Below are 20682 nucleotides of genomic sequence, written 5' to 3' on the forward strand. Positions count from 1 at the left end.
CACTTCGTAAATAAATTTGGTAAACAACATTTGTCATTTGTGTCATGAAAAGATTAAAAACATGCAAAAAAAATTTTTTTTTTTTTTTTTTTTTTTTAAGTACGTCATCCAAATCATACATTTACAAGTTGGGAACTTTTTGCGCTTCTCGTTATACTACATCAAAAACAAATGATAAAGAAAGAAAAACATTATGTACACGTGTCTTTTTACAGTGAAGTAAAATATCCGATCATGACTAAGGCAAATAAAGTGTACATAGAATCGACCAAAACACTTTGTTTTTTAAAGTACTACATCGCTTTGAAAAAAAAAGCTGCTACAAAAGTATGATTCTCAATTCCCTTTATTTGCAACCAGCTGCATAAGTTTAAAATGTTTTCTTTCTTTTTTTAGTGAAAAAGTCTAAAGTCTAGCATACTGTACAGTGCTGCACTTAATTGATTTTCTTTGTCTGAGCAAATGAGTGATCCACCGTTTCGTCATTTATGCCGTTTAAATAATTTTCAAACAGGAGCGTCGTGTCACCAAAGTGAGGAAGGAAAAAAAAGCATGTAGAAGCAGAGCAAAGTGTAACATCGTGTTTGAAATCACTCCAAAAGTCTGTACCATTAAAGCCTTGAACATAAAACTAATCGTTTAGATCCAAAAAATGTACAAAAAGGCACATTATATCCCAGTGCTTCTGTACTGTGAAATTCAAGTGTAACTGAGCGCATTCAAGACCAACATTCCAAATGGCGACAGTCCATAGGCGTTCCCTCCAAACACGGACCACAGCCTTCGCCTTTCCACAAGCATATGTATGCGTAGACTACAACAATAAGCCTAGGTTGGTTGTTTTTGGAGAAAAAATTCAGTATCAGTGTTTATTTTCTTTTCTTTTTCTGTCACAGTCCCGTCGCTCTCTCGGGGACGGTAAAACCAGAAGTTGTCCGTGTCTGTTAACAGGAAACATTTTTCCTTCACCTTCACATTTTTTTTTTAATATTCATTTAAATCTTCGTATCCTTCCGGAGGCGGAGGGTGGTGGTGGGGGAAGGGGGTGGGCAGGGGACCTGTGTGTTCTAGTCATCGCTTCCGCCGTACATGTCCGCCAGTTTTCTAAAGCGAGGGCCCCAGTCGTTGAGGTAATCGTAGTCCTGGTCGCCTCCGCTGCTGGAGGAGTTGAGGGAGCTTAAGGAGCCGGCCGTGGAGCCGCTGCCCTCGTAGTCGAACACTAGCAGGGAGTCGTAGGGAGGAGCCGTGGGGTCGTTGTCCGCCGCCTTAAGTCCCTGTACGCAAGAAAATAAAAAAACAGGTGAGACCTGTGCAGAAATACTTTAAACGACATTTTCATGGGAAATAAGAGAAGAACACAAAACAAAAACAGCAGCTGACATCATTTTGGATGACTGGCCCAAAGTCTGTACTCTGTTTTAAGACGCCGTCGTCTTCTTCGAGAAACGCCTGAGACGTGCTTCAAGAGGTCACTGACCAGAGATGTTTGGTGATGCCGCTGTCTTTGTTTGGTCGACTGTATGGTTGTGAGACTTGGACACTAACGAGTGACATCTTTGGTCTTTAGTAGAGAAGCTTGAATCTTCGACTGGACTGGGTTGCTTGACATGGTTTGAGAGAGGGGTCAAGGAGGCATTCTTTGTGAAACGTTTGAAACCCAGCCTTAACCGGGGAGGGGGTCTGAGACACACTTTATCCCCTGTTTACAATGGGGTACTCAGGTCAAAGGAGTTTCAGTCTTTTGTTCATGGTAATGAGTCATTCACGTCATCAAGGGAGCCATCAGAAAGGCATCCATCCCATCATTAGAGGGACAGCTGTCCTGCCATTAGGTGTGCTAACTACAGCACAATAGTGCTAATTAGAGCTGTTGTTTAGTCACTAGCCTATAGCAGTCTGCCTCTCAGTAGGAGGGGTCTGGTTAGGTTTAAAACTCCAGCTTTGTTGGCTTCTGTTTTATTCTTCTCTACAAGAGTCAACAGAAGTCAGACGTCTAGAGCAGAATTTTAGCTAAGGAAGCTTCTGCGATTTGAAGCGAAACGTCCTCGTGTCAAGCAACCCAGTCCAGTCGAAGATTCAAGCTTCTCTACTATGGAAACCTCCTGACAACTGAGAGCCTACACAGAAACTTTAGTCTCTTTGGTGGATCTTTGGGTGTTGCTGGAATGACTCTGTGGTGGATCCTCAGATCTGATCCTTCCATTTTCTAACCCACTCACCTGCAGCTGCTGTCTAATTTGAGTGTCATTTGCCAAAACCACCCTCAAACAATACTTTGTCTTTATCTGGTACATGACTGGTTCAAGTGACCCGAAGTGTGGCAATCCTGTCATAGTGAGGAAGATCAACTCTTGTTCGATTTCCCAGATGGGATGGTGGACTAGAGAGAAAATCTACATCCAGGATTGAGCTGGAGTGGGTTTGTTTAATGTGGGAATGACGTTGCAGAACAAACACATGGTCCTTGACAGATCCTTAGCCGGGTCTAATAGTTGGGAAAATCCAAGACAGTTGTGATCTGAGGACCTACTGCAGCCGGTCCCGTCCTCTGCCTGTTCCCCCGTTGAGGACATCTTGTTTCACCAGAGCCCCATTAGTCGTCTTATGTCTAGGATTCCTGTCGGGCCTTGATGGCTACCGTAGAGGCCACAGGGCACACAAGGTCGCCAACCAGACTTCACACAACAAGCGTTCCCCTACTTGATCGTTTACCCAGGTGTCACGACGCCGGGGACTTTCTCGTGTGGCTTGTCCACTATTTGAGCAGCTCTCACAAGCTGCCTGGCATTCGAGCCATTTGGCACTTTAACAAGCTGAAGTACAACACCTCGTCTGATTTCCCCAAGCAGCGAGAGCTGCCAGGGCTGCTCAATGCTAAACGTATATACTGGGACCACATACGCGAGTCTGGTCCTTTAAGGAATCCACGGAAAAAAGGTGATAAAAAAAAAAACCTTTATTGGCATGTTCTTTCAATACATGTCACCAAAAAGAGCAACATCACCACAGCAGCAGCATTTCTACAAAAGCAGCTTAATCTATCTAAAGCAAGCCGGCGGGTCTCCCTTCACTCATTCAGGAATCAGGTGGTGTCCACATTAATCAGCCTCTAATATTCCTCTGAGCTTCCTCTGCGTTCCGGCTGGAATCCTCCTGATGTTTCTGGGATGTAGGATTATCTGGTGATTGATCAAAAGCCAAGACCTGAGGGCTGACCAGCGGCTTCAGATCACTACAGACCTCCCTGCTGATTAGGCACCCCCCCCCACACACACACACACACACAGCCCCCCACCCCCCCGCCTCCCCTGTTTCTCTCCACTGAACTTGGTCAAGTAAAAATCCAGACCACAATAATGTTTAATATTTCAGAATGATCTGAGCCCTGTCAAAGGAGGAGCAGGCAGCACTGTGCGTTCGTTATTCATTCCGGGTAACGACGACGATGGTGACGGCGGCCTGTTTTGAAGACTGCGCTCGACATTCCCAGAAATCCACACAGCATCACAAAGAGTCCTCACGGATTATTACTGATTTCAAACCACATTCCTTCACAGAGGTCAGGGGACTGATGGATTGCTAATCTGGCAACTGTGAGGTGCTCTGGCCAAGAAGCACTTTGGACCCGAGCCTGGTTTTCTCTCTCTCTCTGTTTCTCTCTCTCTTATCAACACAACCGAGGACACCTCGCAAATAATAAATGCATGAATTGAAGCGGAACGTACGGACAACTGCAGCTCAGCTCTCTGGGATCCTGTCACAGACTCAAACTTCCTCTTTACAGCCATTAGGCGACTGAATATAGACGGACTCAAATTAACCGCAGAGACATTTGGTGATTATTTTCCACTTGCCAGCGTTTGGCTAAGTACTTGCTCTGGGCTGTGTTGCTGATGATTTGGTTGGACATTTGACAGACTGATCATTTGTTAGGATTAAAGCCCATTGACTCCGCTGGTTTATCACCGCCGTCTCAAACCAACAGTGCAGCGGGAGAACTTGAGAAATCATTCCTTTAATGATGGTAAAACTGAGCTGATCACCAGAAAACCTCAAAGCTCATTTAAAATGATTCACTCCAAAAGGCGCAACAAAGGTCACGTGCAGCTGCTGCTAATGTATTCAGTGTTAGCCTTCTGCATGGGTGTGACGGACATCTGTTTGTCCTACTGGGAGGTTTAAAGTTCTTATGTTAAACCTAAGCCAATTTTATTGTATAATTTAATTAAATAGTGGGGAGGAACCCACCCTCCTCCCTCTCTGCTGCTCCTCATTGGTTGCCCAGATTCGTGGAGGTGATAAAACAAAGACTGAGCTTTTGCAGCAGTCACATCTGGGACTAAAAACAGATCAAACTGGCTTTTCGCACTAAGCGATTCTGGGTCAGAACGTTCTGACTTGAAACAACTCTTGTCTGAGAAAAGAACGATTAATGCTTGATGGCGTGAGGAATGTGAATAGTGAAACAGGAACTTTACTTTAAGATATTATTGGTTACCACGTGTAAAAATGTAGTAAAATTTGTAGCCATAAGGATGAGATGTTTCTTCAAAAACAGCCCATTTTATTCAAACTGGAAGGACAACCTGTACCTGTTTGTGCATCTGTTGCTTTAAATGCAGAGGAGCTGCCTTGTCGAGAGGTAGAGGGGGCGTGTCTTCATCTCTAACGTAACTCTAAAGTTCTATATACAATATTTTTCTCTGTTGTTTTCAAAAACTGTTTCATAAACGCGACACTAGTCCGAGAAATATCTGTACACATGAAACCACTGAAAACTGAGTAGATTTTACTAGAGTAGCCACAATAAGCTCAGTAGGTTCTGTAGCGCGAACACAAGTCTGTAGCTCACCATCGTTGTCGTTAGCCAGCGTTAAGGCAGAGGTTAGAGAGGTGGGGCTATAACATCATGGTTTCACAAACATTACATACTGGTTGTACACACCAAAATGCAAAAGGTGCTGTTTTGAGATTTATCCACTTTGGGACCAGTTTTCAAAAAGTAGCATTTTTTTGGCTCTGAAAAGACAAGGTTCATGTCGATGAAATGCTGATACGACGCCAATTTTTTGTGGCTATGCCTAAACTCAATCTCCCCATGTGGACGCACTAACCATGTGGACATGTCACACAGACCACAGAGCAGCACAGTGGGCGTGTCATCAGTGTAGATATGACGTTCAGCGACGCATTACAGAAGTCCAAACGAGCCAGGTCGGAATGAATTGTTTTGGTTGTATAAGGGAGTTTCTGCACTGTTTGAGTGTGAAAACGTCAACATAAAATCCCAACACCACACGAAACTGAAAAAAAACAAAACAAAAACACATACACAGAGTGCGTCCTCCTTCTGTCAGGAAAAAGAAACAGTTTTAATTTAAAATCTATATATATAAAAAAAAAAAAAAAAACAGCTTGCCACATCCAGATTTGGTTAAAAATGAAAAATTCTGCACTCCTCAGTGTGCCTCGAGTGACTGCAGACACCAACAGTCACATGATAAAAATTCTGCAAATCTTAAACTGAAATTATGGAGAGATACTATTAAAGACAAATTCAGGGTAAACAGATTTCATCTTTTTAAACTTCTGGCAAAATGAATTAAGAACAAAATCAAATATTTTGATTTTCTTTTTTTTATGATTTTTGACAAATGGCACAAGTCTTTCTACTTGTAGTCATAATTGTGGTATTTTCCAAAGAGGTGCAGGATTTGCTGGTGCAATGAAAAATTAAAGCACTGTGAGTAAAATTATGATGCAAGAAAGACAAAAAAACAAACAAACAAACAAAAAAAAACAGTTCAGAGGATGAAACTGATTTTGCACATTATGACACCTTTAACCGTTTTATTAGCTGGAGTGCACTGACGCATAATCAGTGATGAAACAGTTTCTGACAACAAACTGCATTCATGTTGTCAGAATACGTAAAACGGGAATTGTGTCAAGACACCAACGAAATTATTTATTATTCTCGCTTCTTCTGACAATATAATCCACACGAACGGCTCCTTTACCAAGAAAAGACGGCATTATATCAACATGGCCGACCTGAGGCTCAGGCTAACGGCGCGCTAAAACATGCCTGATTAAAGATTCTTCATTGAAACGTGTAAAACATTAAATTTCAGTCGTCGTCAGTGATTGCGACAAATGAATAATGCGCTTCTGGGACACAAGGTGAGAGTGAAAACACCAGTGAGGGGCGGCGTACAGCTGTAGAGCAGAGACGAGAGAGCGAGAGAGAGTTCTAGTCTAAAAACACGGGGGCCGACCAAAAAGTGGCTGAAAACTCCATTTATAATGACACTGCGAAACTCTGTCTGTTGGAGATCATGAAAAATACATGACTTCTCTTTTCATTTTACATTCTCCCTTCATGCTGGAGTCAATGATGGCCTCAGGCAAGCGAGGGCCTTCTGACACTTCCGCAGAAAGCCAATGTCTTCACTCCTCTCATCTCCCATTTCTACGCTGACACATCTGTAGCGCTGCTTTGGCAGAAAGTGAGGGGAAAAACAATTATATCTCTGTGAGTTAGCATCATGTACTTTTCTGGCTTTATGCATGTCGGAACGAATATGTGTAAGATGAGAAAGCTTATCCTTCTGCAGAGGGGAAAAAAAAAAAGATGAAAACTATTCTAATAGTAACTGATTCAATTTCAAATGTTTTTTCTGCCAGTGCGGGGCCTGGCTGCAAGATATTAAAATGGGACAAATTGTTTGTTTAGATACAAGTTCATGATGAGAAGTCATTCAGCTTGAAAATAAAAAGCACGCTTTGTGACAGCACCAATCCCTTTGTTTCAGCTCCTTTCCTTGGATTTGCAGGAAAACGATCTTGTTCTGGGGCACATTTTTTTTTCTTACCTCATTGATGAAGTCCCCGATATCTCCAGGGTGGGGCGCTGCTGACCTCAAGGGGTACTGTGGCTCCGGGTGGAGGGGTCTCTCGTCTAGACGCCGGATTCCCACAGGCTTGATAGCATCCGGCTCTAATGTATCGGGCTGCTGGAGCTGACTCAAGTCGTAATCCTGGCCAACACAGAGACAGATGGGGAGTTAGCAGAGCCGCTTGCCCAGACGCCAAACTGGTGTGACAACGTTAACACACAGGTTAAAAAATAAATAAATAAAACAAAAGAAAACCCATCTTTACTCCGCTTGGCTGCAGAAATATGAAACGGAACAAAGTTTAGGAAATACTTTAAAGTTAGGATGGAGCGAGGAGAGTAAAAGAACACGAAGGAGACTTAATCTGCTCGCCTATGAAGCACGAGCCCGGGGACGACCTGACACATTAAAAGAGCCGGCACTAAGGGGGTCCAAGCGGAGGATCACATCACACGATGCAGCGTGTTTGGGCAATGTGCTGCAGGAGGGAAGGAAGTGCAGGCGACTGCTCGGCTCTAATCAATGGCCAGACACGGGACGGTGGATATGCATGAGCCATTCATAATCCTATTAACATTACCACGGCAACCTGAATGGCTCGCAGTTAGTGCAAAGTCACAGGCAGGGAGGGGAGAGGAGAACAAGAGCTGGAGAAGAAAGAGAGGACGGCAGATATGACATTTGAGAATCAGAGTGTGTGTGTGTGTGTGTGTGTGTGCGCGTGCGTGCGTGCTCCTAATGAGTGTGCATGATGTGATGGATCGCCCCTCAGTAATCCATCCATCTCTAATATCTGATTCAAAACTGTCTTTGCTCAGTTGCACATGAACTTACACAGAGATGCTGGAGCCGGGTGTGTGTGTGTGTGTGTGTGGGGGGGGCAGACACGCCGATGTGAAAATAAACACGAGAATAAATATAAACCCTGTGACGATGCACAAACAAACCTGATATACAAACACGGCCGAGCAAGCGGACACTTGACAAACACCTCTTTAATTTCACACTAACAAGTATGAACTCCAATCTGAAGCGCGCGCACACGCACACACACACACACACACACACACACACACACACACACACACACACACACACACAGATTAATCCTGTGTAATTTCATTTGATGGGCATGATGGCAGCCCTGAGGCCGGCTGGAGAAGAACAACGGCCGTCATACATGCTGTAATGACGCCATCCATCATCTCCAGTCTGAGTCGTCTTTGACCTTGTGCGAAGTCACACCCTGCCAGGGTCAGGAGTCGGTGACAGCGACCGCACTGCAGCCGCATCACGGCCCGGCACTAAGCAGGAAGGTCTAATGACAGACCAGCTCCTTCAGGGGACTCGGCTCTTCACATGCGCACGGACCTGATGAAACGGCTGCCCGTGGCGCTCGTGACCCACATTCCAACTCTGCTAAGCCTTACTCACTTTCTGAACCGCAGCCAAGGAATTCCAAGAGTGGACTTTACTCGTCATCACGCCGGCAGATGGATTCAGCCTTCGGCTATCCTGCAGACTTTACACTGTCAGGCCGTCTCCAGTGTGACTTCACGGTGTTGCGTCTGAAAGCAGCGCGAGTAACTGTTCCACAAAAGTTGCACTCTGTTGTATCCAGCGAAGGACCGAGCAGAGAAAAGAATTCTGAGTAATCAAGTGGAGTCGAGGCTATTTGATGAAGTAACTCTGTCAACCTTGTGTTGCCGTGTTCGGTTAAGTCCATCGCTGTCATCAGGTGTTGAGTTGAAGCCAGAAATAATGAAGAAATTGAAGCCGCTCAATGTCAACTGTCCATCTCGGATCAGAGCTGCTGAGATGCCAATAATGATGAAAAAAGTGTTTTCTGCACCCATGACGACAGGAGACTAGTGAGGGAAGCCACCAAGACAACTCTTGAGTTAATACAGGTTGTTGTGGCTGGAGAAACTGTGCACAGTGCAACTTTTGTCTGTTGCATCCCCAGTTACACAGCTTCACGATGAAGTAGCATGGAGGAGAATCTTCTCAAAAAGAAACTTAAATTTCAGATGCAGTTTGCCAGAAGGCACATGGGAATCCCAAGCCTAGATTTGCTCTATTTTCCCGTCTTACTCTCCCGCACTCCAACATGAAGCTGTGACTGGGATGTAACAGATAAATACTGCACCATTCCCAGTTTCTACAGTCACGTCCAAGGAAGCCTGTAATTCTTTCAGAGCCGTCATGGGTGTCTTGGTGGCTTCCCTCACTCATCTCCATCCAGCATAGTCACTCATTTTTATTTTATTTATTTTTTATTAAGAACTGCCTACTTGACACAGATTTTATTGCACAGTTTGTATTCCTTACTGGCTGATTCAGTGACTTAGAAATGTACATGTATCCATCCTGGGACTTGTTTCAAGAAAACTGGCTGTAAAAGTGATGATTTAATCCTCCTATTTAGATAAATTGCCCCATCATCAACTTTAAAAAAAAAAAAAAAAATTATTTTTAAGAATGTGTTGCAGGCCTTAAATGCAGGAATGGATGTATATCAACAAAATAAATAAATGAAGTTCACCCCCATAAAACATGCAGTAATATCTTGGGTCATGCTAATATTTAAGTAAATCTAAGGATCACTGCAATGATTTTTTTTTAAAATTATTATTTGCATTTTCCATATGGTCACAACATTTTTCTGATTTGGTATGCTAATGATGCAATCAAAAGTGTGACATCACACATATCTTGCATTTGCTAGAATGAGTCTTTGCGTGTGTCCTTTACGGTATTTGATCAAAGATAATCATGATGCTTGTCTTTTGTGTGCAAGTCACTGAAGGCACAGTGACATAAATTGTCTTTGCAAAAGTTTCACCAGCCACGTGTGTGTGTGTGTGTGTGTGTACCTCAACTGCAGAGATCCAATAAGCAGCAGCAGCAGATTAGACTCTGGAGTGTTTTTTTTTATAAAACTGCAGTAAAACATCAAGACTGCTAATATCATTCATGCTGACGACGAGAAAACGAGGCAGATGAATGTAACCGTGAGACGGCTCGTATGCTTCACATACAGTAAGTCTCAGATAACAGATTGCAAACATCATTAACCGTCTTCTCGTAAAGGTTCTGTGACATATGAACGGAGATGTGGAGGGAATCTGCAGAGAAGGATGATCTCAGATATAGAAACGAGGGCTTACGTTTAATAACTTTACTCAAGTGATAAACTAGAGATGAAGTGATCAAGCTCACGAGATGATATTTTGTGATTTCCTGAATTTTAAAAAATGAAGGGCTTTTTTTGTATATACAATGTCCTCATTGTGCAAAGTTTCACTGAAATCCATAAACCAGTTTCATAGGAGGTGCACTTCCAAGGCTCAAGGACACAGTGATTCCTATATACGTCCCAAGAAGTTTTGATATTGGGCGATGAGGACAGATAATAAATCAAACACTTCCAGCTTTGATATAATGAGGCTTAATTGAAATGACTTCATTTCTTGAATGTAAGTGAAGGAGAAATCAATATTTTTTTCAAAGCATGCTTCCACTGGCTGGTGTTAGAATCAGAATCAGAATAGCTTTTATCTACCACAAGTATCCACAGACTAGAAGGAATCTGACTTGGGTTTGAGCTGCACTCTCTGTGCACGGGCATGTATAAATACACATGAAACACCGATAATTCACAGTAATAAAATGTGAAAATAAAATGTGCAGTAAGAGCATAAAAATGTGTCAAACAAACAGACTGAAGTTGTACATGAGGTATATAAATTTGAAGTTTATGAAGTCAGAGTGCATCATCATTCTGGCCACAGTTCCTCGCTTCTGTCCTACATTTTATGTTATTCCATTCATCAGACTGTAGCAGCTTCTTCATTTTTACTCTTACTTCTGCTTTGATAGAGTGGCGTCAACTCAGAACATGGCGCCATTTTGGTTCCAACTGCGCTGAACTACTGAATGGACCTTTTATGTTTTCAACATTTTTTAAAAATCATTTAACCACATACAGGTACAAGTGCTATAAAAATAAATATAAAAATAGTTAAGCTATGAATGTTACATACATTTACAATTTATGATGATTTATTTAATTCATTTAAAGTCTGATTTATGCTTCTGCAGCTCTGTAACTCTGTGTCATACAATGATGTGCGTGACAGTTTTAAAGTTCTCCGTCTCTGGATTATGTTTTATTCTGGACTAGTTTGACCCTCAACAAGCTTTTCTTTCTACAATCACCTCCAAATCAAAGATAAGCTGTACAATTTCCTCTTTTACCGACTTTGTGCTGTAAAGTTGCGGACTTTTCGGATCCATTTTTAATCAGTACACACTGTAAAAACTGTTATAATATGATGGGAGACGAAGGACTAAAAGCAGAAAAGTGTCAAATTACAGTCGTTTGTGTGTGATTTAACAGGTGCACGTCAGGCTTCAGGTCCCAGTCTGAACACGGTGTGAAGAAATTGATTCCATCTATTAACTGATTCCATCTGCTCAAAGTGATGTTTATCAGTGAAATCACCTGGTGGAGTCAGTGGCTGCAAAGAAAACCTGCACCCTTTGGGCCCTTTCTGTAACAAGTTACCCACCCCTGATCTACGGGGAATCCTGAATCACGGACGTGCGCCTCATTAATGACAGTCAAAATTTCCTCTGAAATTTTTTTTGCCAAATGTATTTGATCCATTATCAAAATGTAATCAGCGTGCGCACTGCAAAAAACTATTAAAATATGATGGCAGACAAAGCAGTGAAAGCAGCAAAGTGTCAAATCACAGCCTTTAGCTGTGTCTGATTTAACAGGCGCACGTCAGGCTGCGGCTCAGAGTCTGAGCACGGTGTGAAAAAAAAATAAACGTTGGGCTTTTAATCACAGAAATGACTCTGGTCCCACATGCGAAGGGTTTAATGGAAATACATTCAGTGTTATATAGTAACGACGGTAAAAATACTTCACTACTGTACTTTATGTTTTGGGAGACTTTGTACTTTACTTGAGTTTTTTTTTTTTTAACTTCAGCTTACTTTCACTTTTACTTCACTACATTTCCGACCTTAATTGCATACTTCTACTACGATACATTTTCTATGCGTTATGCCGTTACTCATTACAAAAAAAAAGTTGTGTTTTCACCCAGAGACACCACTGATTACTAGTGAGTGCAACGAAGTCAGGCCGATTTGTCATGAGGCATGTCCGGTAGGCTTTTTTGCAGTTGCGCACTTGGGGGGTGTTTGTCAGGAAAACGATCATTTCTCTACATTGATTACAGACCTGCAGCGGGTCTGTAATTAACTATTCTGCAGCACTGCTTTGCTAAAATCGAAGCAGTGATTCACAGATCGAAGCAGTGCTTCAATCTTCGATTTGTGGAGTCATTGTTTTATTTCGCTTTATCCTAATTTTTCCCCGCCTAAACCCCCGAAGAGCATATGTCTGAGTAATATTTAATATTTTATGTTAAACCGACCTGTTATGATCTTCTGAAACAGTTGATAGATGTATTTTAGAACTTAAAATGGGGCCGATGCTAACGCGTTAGCATATCTATGGTGTTTTCAATGTTAAAGTTAGCATTAAGTGTTCGCTTCAGCAAGTTTGTGTTGATTTGTTTTCTGTATAATTAATGGCTCAGAGTTCATTGTCGTAAAAGAGTCAATAATTTAGTAATTAATAATTCTAATTTTTTAATTAATAATTAGTATTTTTTTTTATTCATATATTAATAATAATAGTCTAAAAAGAACCTAATGAAACAAAACAAGAGAAAAGATAAAACCATGTAACGATGAAAATAAATAAATACATATAGAAATAAATAACTGTTTCCTGTGAACACCTAGTGAGCAGCCTACTCTCATTTAGGTTTTGAAACCTTGTTTCTGAAGTGTTTTTGTGTGATGTGCACAATTTTCAGTATTTTGACTAATACTACCAGTCATTTACAAGCCTAGATAAACTCTGTAATATTAAAAAAAAAAAAAAAAAATCAGTCCGTTTTGATTATTAAAGGTGATAGAGAGAGGTTGAATGGGGCATTAATCCTTGTTCTGTGATGTGATATGTAGCCCAAAAAAATTGGTTGGGTCTGTAATGGCTCAGAACCTTCCTAAAAGGCTCTCTGAAACAGCTATGTTACTATGCTGGGTTTAGAATGCCTTGTTTGCTTTTAATGGCGTCGTTTCAGAGCTTATTTGGCAACCTCATTATGAAATGCACGTAAGTGTTGGCGCTGATCGGTTTGCCGTTGTTTGATTGGCTGCCCTTGCTCTCACTGAAAATGCCGCTAAGAGGATTAGGAAAGTCTCCGGTTCAACTCAGAACAGAATTAAAATGATCGCTGATTCGCTCATTTCGCTGTCAATCAAAAATGGATTCAGCCTCAGACAGATCATCCAATCATCATGCAGAAGCTGGGCGTCCGGGCCAGCCGAGGCCAGCCCACTGCCCCATAGACCCCCAGACACGCAGAGCCTCCGATGGGCAGGACAAAGCCCAGCATTTATCCAATGACTCGTCTCGTTTTGCTGCACTTGTGTCGCTATTGAAGTCTGTGGATGACGGTTTTAAAGCACTGTGAAGCTGCGGGTTTGAGTGAGAGGAAATCTGCGTCGTTACCAGTGATAAGAAGCTGATTCTGAACAAAAGTTGAGTGCGTTGTAGCGAAAACGAGACGACAGTAATCTTCACTAACTTATTTAACAGATCACATTTCAACATTGCTGTTGAGTGATAAATCTTGTTCCTCACCCACCAACATGAAGTCAGTCACAAAATAATAATGATAATAAAAAAACGATCCGAAATAACAAAACAAATTTAAAACAAAAGAAAATGTGATACTTACAGTCTGTACTGATTGCTGGGATTGATTTTGTCACAAAGTCAGAACTGACCCTCCACTGAGTATTAAATGCCGACTGAAGCCAGCTCGAAATTGTGCAAGGTTTGTGAAACAGTCCTCCGTGAAATGCGCAGAGCAAAGAAATAGTCGGCGGTTGTATGTACTGGGGATGTGGTTAAAAATTAATAAAAGCCAGTGACCACGTACATTGTTTACCGTGGGAAGAATATGTAAAGATCGTAGTCCGCTATGACAGCCTGGGAAGGCGCTCCTCTTCCAGTGGTAGTAATGCGTGGGCACAACCTTATGAATAATTAATTTCGAAGGGCCGTGTGTGAAAGGGGGTGGGTGTGGGTGTGTGTGGGCTATTGGTAAAAAAGTGACGTAACTTTTCTCTCAAAAACGGATTGGCCTGTTTTCTAGGGGCAATTCAAAAAAGGAGAAATACTTGAAATAGAGGTTCTGAAACTTGCTGGCACTTCGTGTGTATTCCCCACAGCGGGGAGACTCTGAACTAACACCAAAAACATGAAAAAAATGATTTTGATTCTCTATCCCCTTTAACATTTACTTGTACTTTTACTTTCAATACTTGAGTACATTTAGTTGTTCATTACTTGTCATACTTAAGTACAATAAATACTAGATACTTTAAGACTTTTACTTGAGTAGCATTTCAATCAGTAACTGAACTTCTACCAAAGTCATTTTTTAATGGGTATCTGTACTTTTACTTAAGTGTGATTTTCCGGTACTTTATACAACACTGAATAAATACATTGCAGTCAGACGGGACATTTTATCCTATATGAGCGAAAAAATTTGTTGTACAAAATCTGTTTATATGCGGTGTTTATTACCTGGAAAACAATACAAAAACTTTGGGACATTTTTTTTGTCCGGTGACTGTGAATATCTGGTTTGTACGATGATGTTTTAGGTGAATTTACTGTACATGGGACTGAACACTAAACTGACCACTCAAAGCTTTGATGAGGATGTCAGCTTCCATCCTACACAGCTGACTTTATTTTTCCAAATTTTTCTTCTTTTCAGATCTGAAGGGAAACTGTACATCTTGAAGCCCTTGCTGTGCATCCAAATGCACAACAACCTGGCATTTTTATTGAATAAATAAAAGCTGGATTTACATCAATCAATCAATCAATTTTTTTATATAGCGCCAAATCACAACAAACAGTTGCCCCAAGGCGCTTTATATTGTAAGGCAAGGCCATACAATAATTATGTAAAACCCAACGGTCAAAATGACCCCCTGTGAGCAAGCACTTGGCTACAGTGGGAAGGAAAAACTCCCTTTTAACAGGAAGAAACCTCCAGCAGAACCAGGCTCAGGGAGGGGCAGTCTTCTGCTGGGACTGGTTGGGGCTGAGGGAGAGAACCAGGAAAAAGACATGCTGTGGAGGGGAGCAGAGATTGATCACTAATGATTAAATGCAGAGTGGTGCATACAGAGCAAAAAGAGAAAGAAACAGTGCATCATGGGAACCCCCCAGCAGTCTACGTCTATAGCAGCATAACTAAGGGATGGTTCAGGGTCACCTGATCCAGCCCTAACTATAAGCTTTAGCAAAAAGGAAAGTTTTAAGCCTAATCTTAAAAGTAGAGAGGGTGTCTGTCTCCCTGATCTGAATTGGGAGCTGGTTCCACAGGAGAGCTCTGCCTCCCATTCTACTCTTACAAACCCTAGGAACTACAAGTAAGCCTGCAGTCTGAGAGCGAAGCGCTCTATTGGGGTGATATGGTACTACGAGGTCCCTAAGATAAGATGGGACCTGATTATTCAAAACCTTATAAGTAAGAAGAAGAATTTTAAATTCTATTCTAGAATTAACAGGAAGCCAATGAAGAGAGGCCAATATGGGTGAGATATGCTGTCTCCTTCTAGTCCCCGTCAGTACTCTAGCTGCAGCATTTTGAATTAACTGAAGACTTTTTAGGGAACTTTTAGGACAACCTGATAATAATGAATTACAATAGTCCAGCCTAGAGGAAATAAAATGCATGAATTAGTTTTTCAGCATCACTCTGAGACAAGACCTTTCAGATTTTAGAGATATTGCGTAAATGCAAAAAAGCAGTCCTACATATTTGTTTAATATGCGCTTTGAATGACATATCCTGATCAAAAATGACTCCAAGATTTCTCACAGTATTACTAGAGGTCAGGGTAATGCCATCCAGAGTAAGGATCTGGTTAGACACCATGTTTCTAAGATTTGTGGGGCCAAGTACAATAACTTCAGTTTTATCTGAGTTTAAAAGCAGGAAATTAGAGGTCATCCATGTCTTTATGTCTATAAGACAATCCTGCAGTTTAGCTAATTGGTGTGTGTCCTCTGGCTTCATGGATAGATAAAGCTGGGTATCATCTGCGTAACAATGAAAATTTAAGCAATACGTCTAATAATACTACCTAAGGGAAGCATGTATAAAGTGAATAAAATTGGTCCTAGCACAGAACCTTGTGGAACTCCATAATTAACTTTAGTCTGTGAAGAAGATTCCCCATTTACATGAACAAATTGTAATCTATTAGACAAATATGATTCAAACCACCGCAGCGCAGTGCCTTTAATACCTATGGCATGCTCTAATCTCTGTAATAAAATTTTATGGTCAACAGTATCAAAAGCAGCACTGAGGTCTAACAGAACAAGCACAGAGATGAGTCCACTGTCCGAGGCCATAAGAAGATCATTTGTAACCTTCACTAATGCTGTTTCTGTACTATGATGAATTTTAAAACCTGACTGAAACTCTTCAAATAGACCATTCCTCTGCAGATGATCAGTTAGCTGTTTTACAACTACCCTTTCAAGAATTTTTGAGAGAAAAGGAAGGTTGGAGATTGGCCTATAATTAGCTAAGATAGCTGGGTCAAGTGATGGCTTTTTAAGTAATGGTTTAATTACTGCCACCTTAAAAGCCTGTGGTACATAGCCAACTAATAAAGATAGATTGATCATATTTAAGATCGAAGCATTAAATAATGGTAGGGCTTCCTTGAGCAGCCTGGTAGGAATGGGGTCTAATAAACATGTTGATGGTTTGGATGAAGTAACTAATGAAAATAACTCAGACAGAACAATCGGAGAGAAAGAGTCTAACCAAATACCGGCATCACTGAAAGCAGCCAAAGATAACGATACATCTTTGGGATGGTTATGAGTAATTTTTTCTCTAATAGTTGCAGACATGCAGACAGATTAACAGCAAACACTATTCTGAACCCAAGATGGCACCATGAGTCACTTGACCATTTTTTTCCACTCGTCATGTCGCCACTCTATCAGGGACACTACTTCTGCATGCCCCCCTCTCTCTGTCTGGGGAACACGACCTGATCAGCAGCCTGCTTTTGATGAAGTGAGTGCTCTACAAACTAACAAACAGGGGTCGTGGCCAGCAGTGACTAAAATCATATACTCTGAGAGCAACCCAATGGACTGACAGTTCAATTTCCTCCTCAGCGGGAGATACGGGAGAACAGAGGTGGGCATTATAGACCACATCACCGGGAGAAGTCAGGTGCATTTTTTTAGCTGCCGTGAGTACGTGATTCCTCAGATCATTTCCTCCCGGCACCCCGCCTTCCTCTCTACCATTCCAAATGTAAGTGTGCTGCCGTCGATAAATCGGCGCAGCCTCTTGTTTAACTTTGAGAGATGTTACGTCATGCAACAGTTTGTTGTGGTCTGTACGTTTGAGCGTGTTGCGTGTGGAAAATAGTGCACTCCTTCCTCCTTAACCACTGGCAGATGTGTAATGGCTTTCCAGTCATATGTTACCTTAGACAGAGCTTTATTATTGCCCCACAGCAGATGTCTGTCTCTAAATGACATCAGCTTACCAATTACAAGTCTCCGAGGCTAACGTGGCACTCTGCCAGGTCAGACTGGGGTCTCCAGCTCATATCTGCTACACGTAAACCGCCAAGACACTTAAGCTTGTCACAAGAAAATAGCCCATTTGGTGTATTACTGGTGTGTTTTTTTATGAAATGATTCCACTCTGCTAACAAGGGGTCATTAGGACAATTGAATTTGTGTTGGTGAGCGCCTGATCAGTACAGGGTGATACAGAGCTCTGACAGTATTGATGCCTGTGGCACCGCGTTTCCACCGTGTGCAGCAGTGACGCTGCGCGTTTGTGAAGCCAGACCCGGTTCCAGTTGAGAAAACAGCCCCGCTATTTCAAGAACCAACTGGATCAAAATGTGTTTGCCTTACTGATTGCAGGTTTGATTTCTGTTGACCTTTTCTGCTACAAAACAAACAAAATAATTATGTGATTTTCAGCCATGTTAACATACGATATAATGTAACACGAGGGTGTATCTGAACGGAGCGAACTGCACCATGTTTTAGTCCAACTGGCACAGTTGTGACCTAAAAACTACATTGCACATGTCACGTGCATTCATTTATATTTAAAGGCAGTTTTGGCAACAACACGTGGACAATCTAAATGTATACTTTGTCAAATATATGGGGGCTTCTGATAATTGTTTTACCATAAATATTATTATTCTGCATGTCACTGGTTAAGGCACCAGCCAATTCTTCACCTTTCACCAAATTAATAAACAGCATACAGTGTAAAGGTTTCAGACCATGAGAATTTTAATAAACTCAACAGAATAAATAGCACAAACACAAATGTATGGTTTTATCGTCAATATCTACTTAATTACCCCCCCCCCCAAAAGCAGTGTTGCAGTGAATGACTTATTTTTCAATTAATCGTCAGTTTTTTTTTTTAAGTGCTACTACCAATTTCAGCACAGTCCATTTAAATGTGTAGAAATGACTTGTTATATCAGAGGAACATCCAAAAATCTAATAATTAATTTACAATGACATAAATCACAAAGCAGCAAGGTTTTAGTAGCTACAGAAGGACAATGTGTCATTTTTCTCCCCATTGATAAAAGACTTAAATAACTGATAACCACAACAGTCCATCCATCCATCGTTATCTGTGGAAGGTCATTTTTTTCTGCTGATTAATAAGCCACTGGATAATCACCTTGAGCCCCAATGTCAAGGTTGAGAACATTTTATGACTCAATACAAAATTCATAGAAGCAGCAAGAACCTCCCCTGCCTACCCACAGCAGCCCAAATTAAATTCAAGTCACTAATGCTTCCTTAGAACTCCTTCACACACAGTGCAAATTTGGTCAATTAGCACATGAAGCAGGAATCATGTGCAAAACGTGTAAAATCGTAGCTGCCTCATACACCTATCGCTACAACTATTTGCGCACACCAGTGGCTGAAAGACAGTGTGTGCGCTGTACGAGCCCATCAAACCCTCTCGCAGCAGGTGTTGGCCAAAACTTCAGCTGACACACATGAACATCTAACACCGCTCGTTTGGCACTTAGAAAATGTGTGGCCATTCACACTATTAACACGACACAGTCAGCAGACGATCACTGTCAAGCTGGATGTGAAATCTGTCTAAGTGCCCCCCGCGACTGTGTTGGCGACAGCACGTGGCGTTCCAGAGTGTCGTGTGCCCCCCCCCCCCCCCCCACACAAAATGGGTACATGTGTTTCGGGGGCTACCCCCCCCAGCAGCGAGGCATCTCTCATATGATCACAGAGTGACATCTTGGTCTGTGCACTGACAGGGCAGGGGGTGTGTTGAGACATCTCTGGTTCTAGACATCACAGCTGCAGCACACGTCCCGTGTTTTGACAGACATGCACATGTGTGTGCTTGTGTGGAAATACACTCAACAAAAATATAAACACAACACTTTTGGTTTTGCTCCCATTTTGTATGAGATGAACTCAAAGATCTAAAACTTTTTCCACATACACAATATCACCATTTCCCTCAAATATTGTTCACAAACCAGTCTAAATCTGTGATAGTGAGCACTTCTCCTTTGCTGAGATAATCCATCCCACCTCACAGGTGTGCCATATCAAGATGCTGATTAGACACCATGATTAGTGCACAGGTGTGCCTTAGACTGTCCACAATAAAAGGCCACTCTGAAAGGTGCAGTTTTATCACACAGCACAATGCCACAGATGTCGCAAGATTTGAGGGAGCGTGCAATTGGCATGCTGACAGCAGAATGTCAACCAGAGCTGTTGCTCGTGTATTGAATGTTCATTTCTCTACCATAAGCCGTCTCCAAAGGCGTTTCAGAGAATGTGGCAGTACATCCAACCAGCCTCACAACCGCAGACCATGTGTAACCACACCAGCCCAGGACCTCCACATCCAGCATGTTCACCTCCAAGATCGTCTGAGACCAGCCACTTGGACAGCTGCTGAAACAATCAGTTTGCATAACCAAAGAATTTCTGCACAAACTGTCAGAAACCGTCTCAGGGAAGCTCATCTGCATGCTCGTCGTCCTCATCGGGGTCTCAACCTGACTCCAGTTCGTCGTCGTAAACCGACTTGAGTGGGCAAATGCTCACATTCGCTGGCGTTTGGCACGTTGGAGAGGTGTTCTCTTCACGAATGAATCCCGGTTCACACTGTCCAGGGCAGATGGCAGACAGCGTGTGTGGCGTCGTGTGGGTGAGCGGTTTTCTGATGTCAATGTTGTGGATCGAGTGGCCCATGGTGGCAGTGGGGTTATGGTATGGGCAGGCGTCTGTTATGGACGAAGAACACAGGTGCATTTTATTGATGGTATTTTGAATGCACAGAGATACCGTGACGAGATCCTGAGGCCCACTGTTGTGCCATACATCCAAGAACATCACCTCATGTTGCAGCAGGATAATGCACGGCCCCATGTTGCAAGATCTGTACACAATTCTTGGAAGCTGAAAATGTCCCAGTTCTTGCATGGCCGGCATACTCACCGGACATGTCACCCATTGAACATGTTTGGGATGCTCTGGACCGGCATATACAACAGCGTGTACCAGTTCCTGCCAATATCCAGCAACTTC

At 42.2% G+C, this 20682-nt stretch overlaps 1 protein-coding gene across 1 annotated transcript in view; it reads right to left on the reverse strand.

Annotated features, from left to right (window-relative positions):
• Window positions 1-376: 376 nt before the first annotated feature.
• Window positions 377-20682, reverse strand: part of cdh2 (cadherin 2, type 1, N-cadherin (neuronal)) — a 154703-nt gene continuing 134397 nt past the window's right edge. Inside the window, exons 15-16 of the mRNA XM_034182823.1 lie at window positions 6876-7040; window positions 377-1274 (exon numbers count right to left, since the gene is read on the reverse strand). Of these exons, the coding sequence (XP_034038714.1) occupies window positions 1068-1274; window positions 6876-7040 (372 nt within the window). The 3' untranslated portion in view covers window positions 377-1067. The remainder of the gene's footprint in view (window positions 1275-6875; window positions 7041-20682) is intronic.

This window comes from Thalassophryne amazonica, chromosome 12 (genome assembly GCF_902500255.1).
Source record: "Thalassophryne amazonica chromosome 12, fThaAma1.1, whole genome shotgun sequence".
Classification (NCBI taxonomy): Eukaryota; Metazoa; Chordata; class Actinopteri; order Batrachoidiformes; family Batrachoididae; genus Thalassophryne; species Thalassophryne amazonica.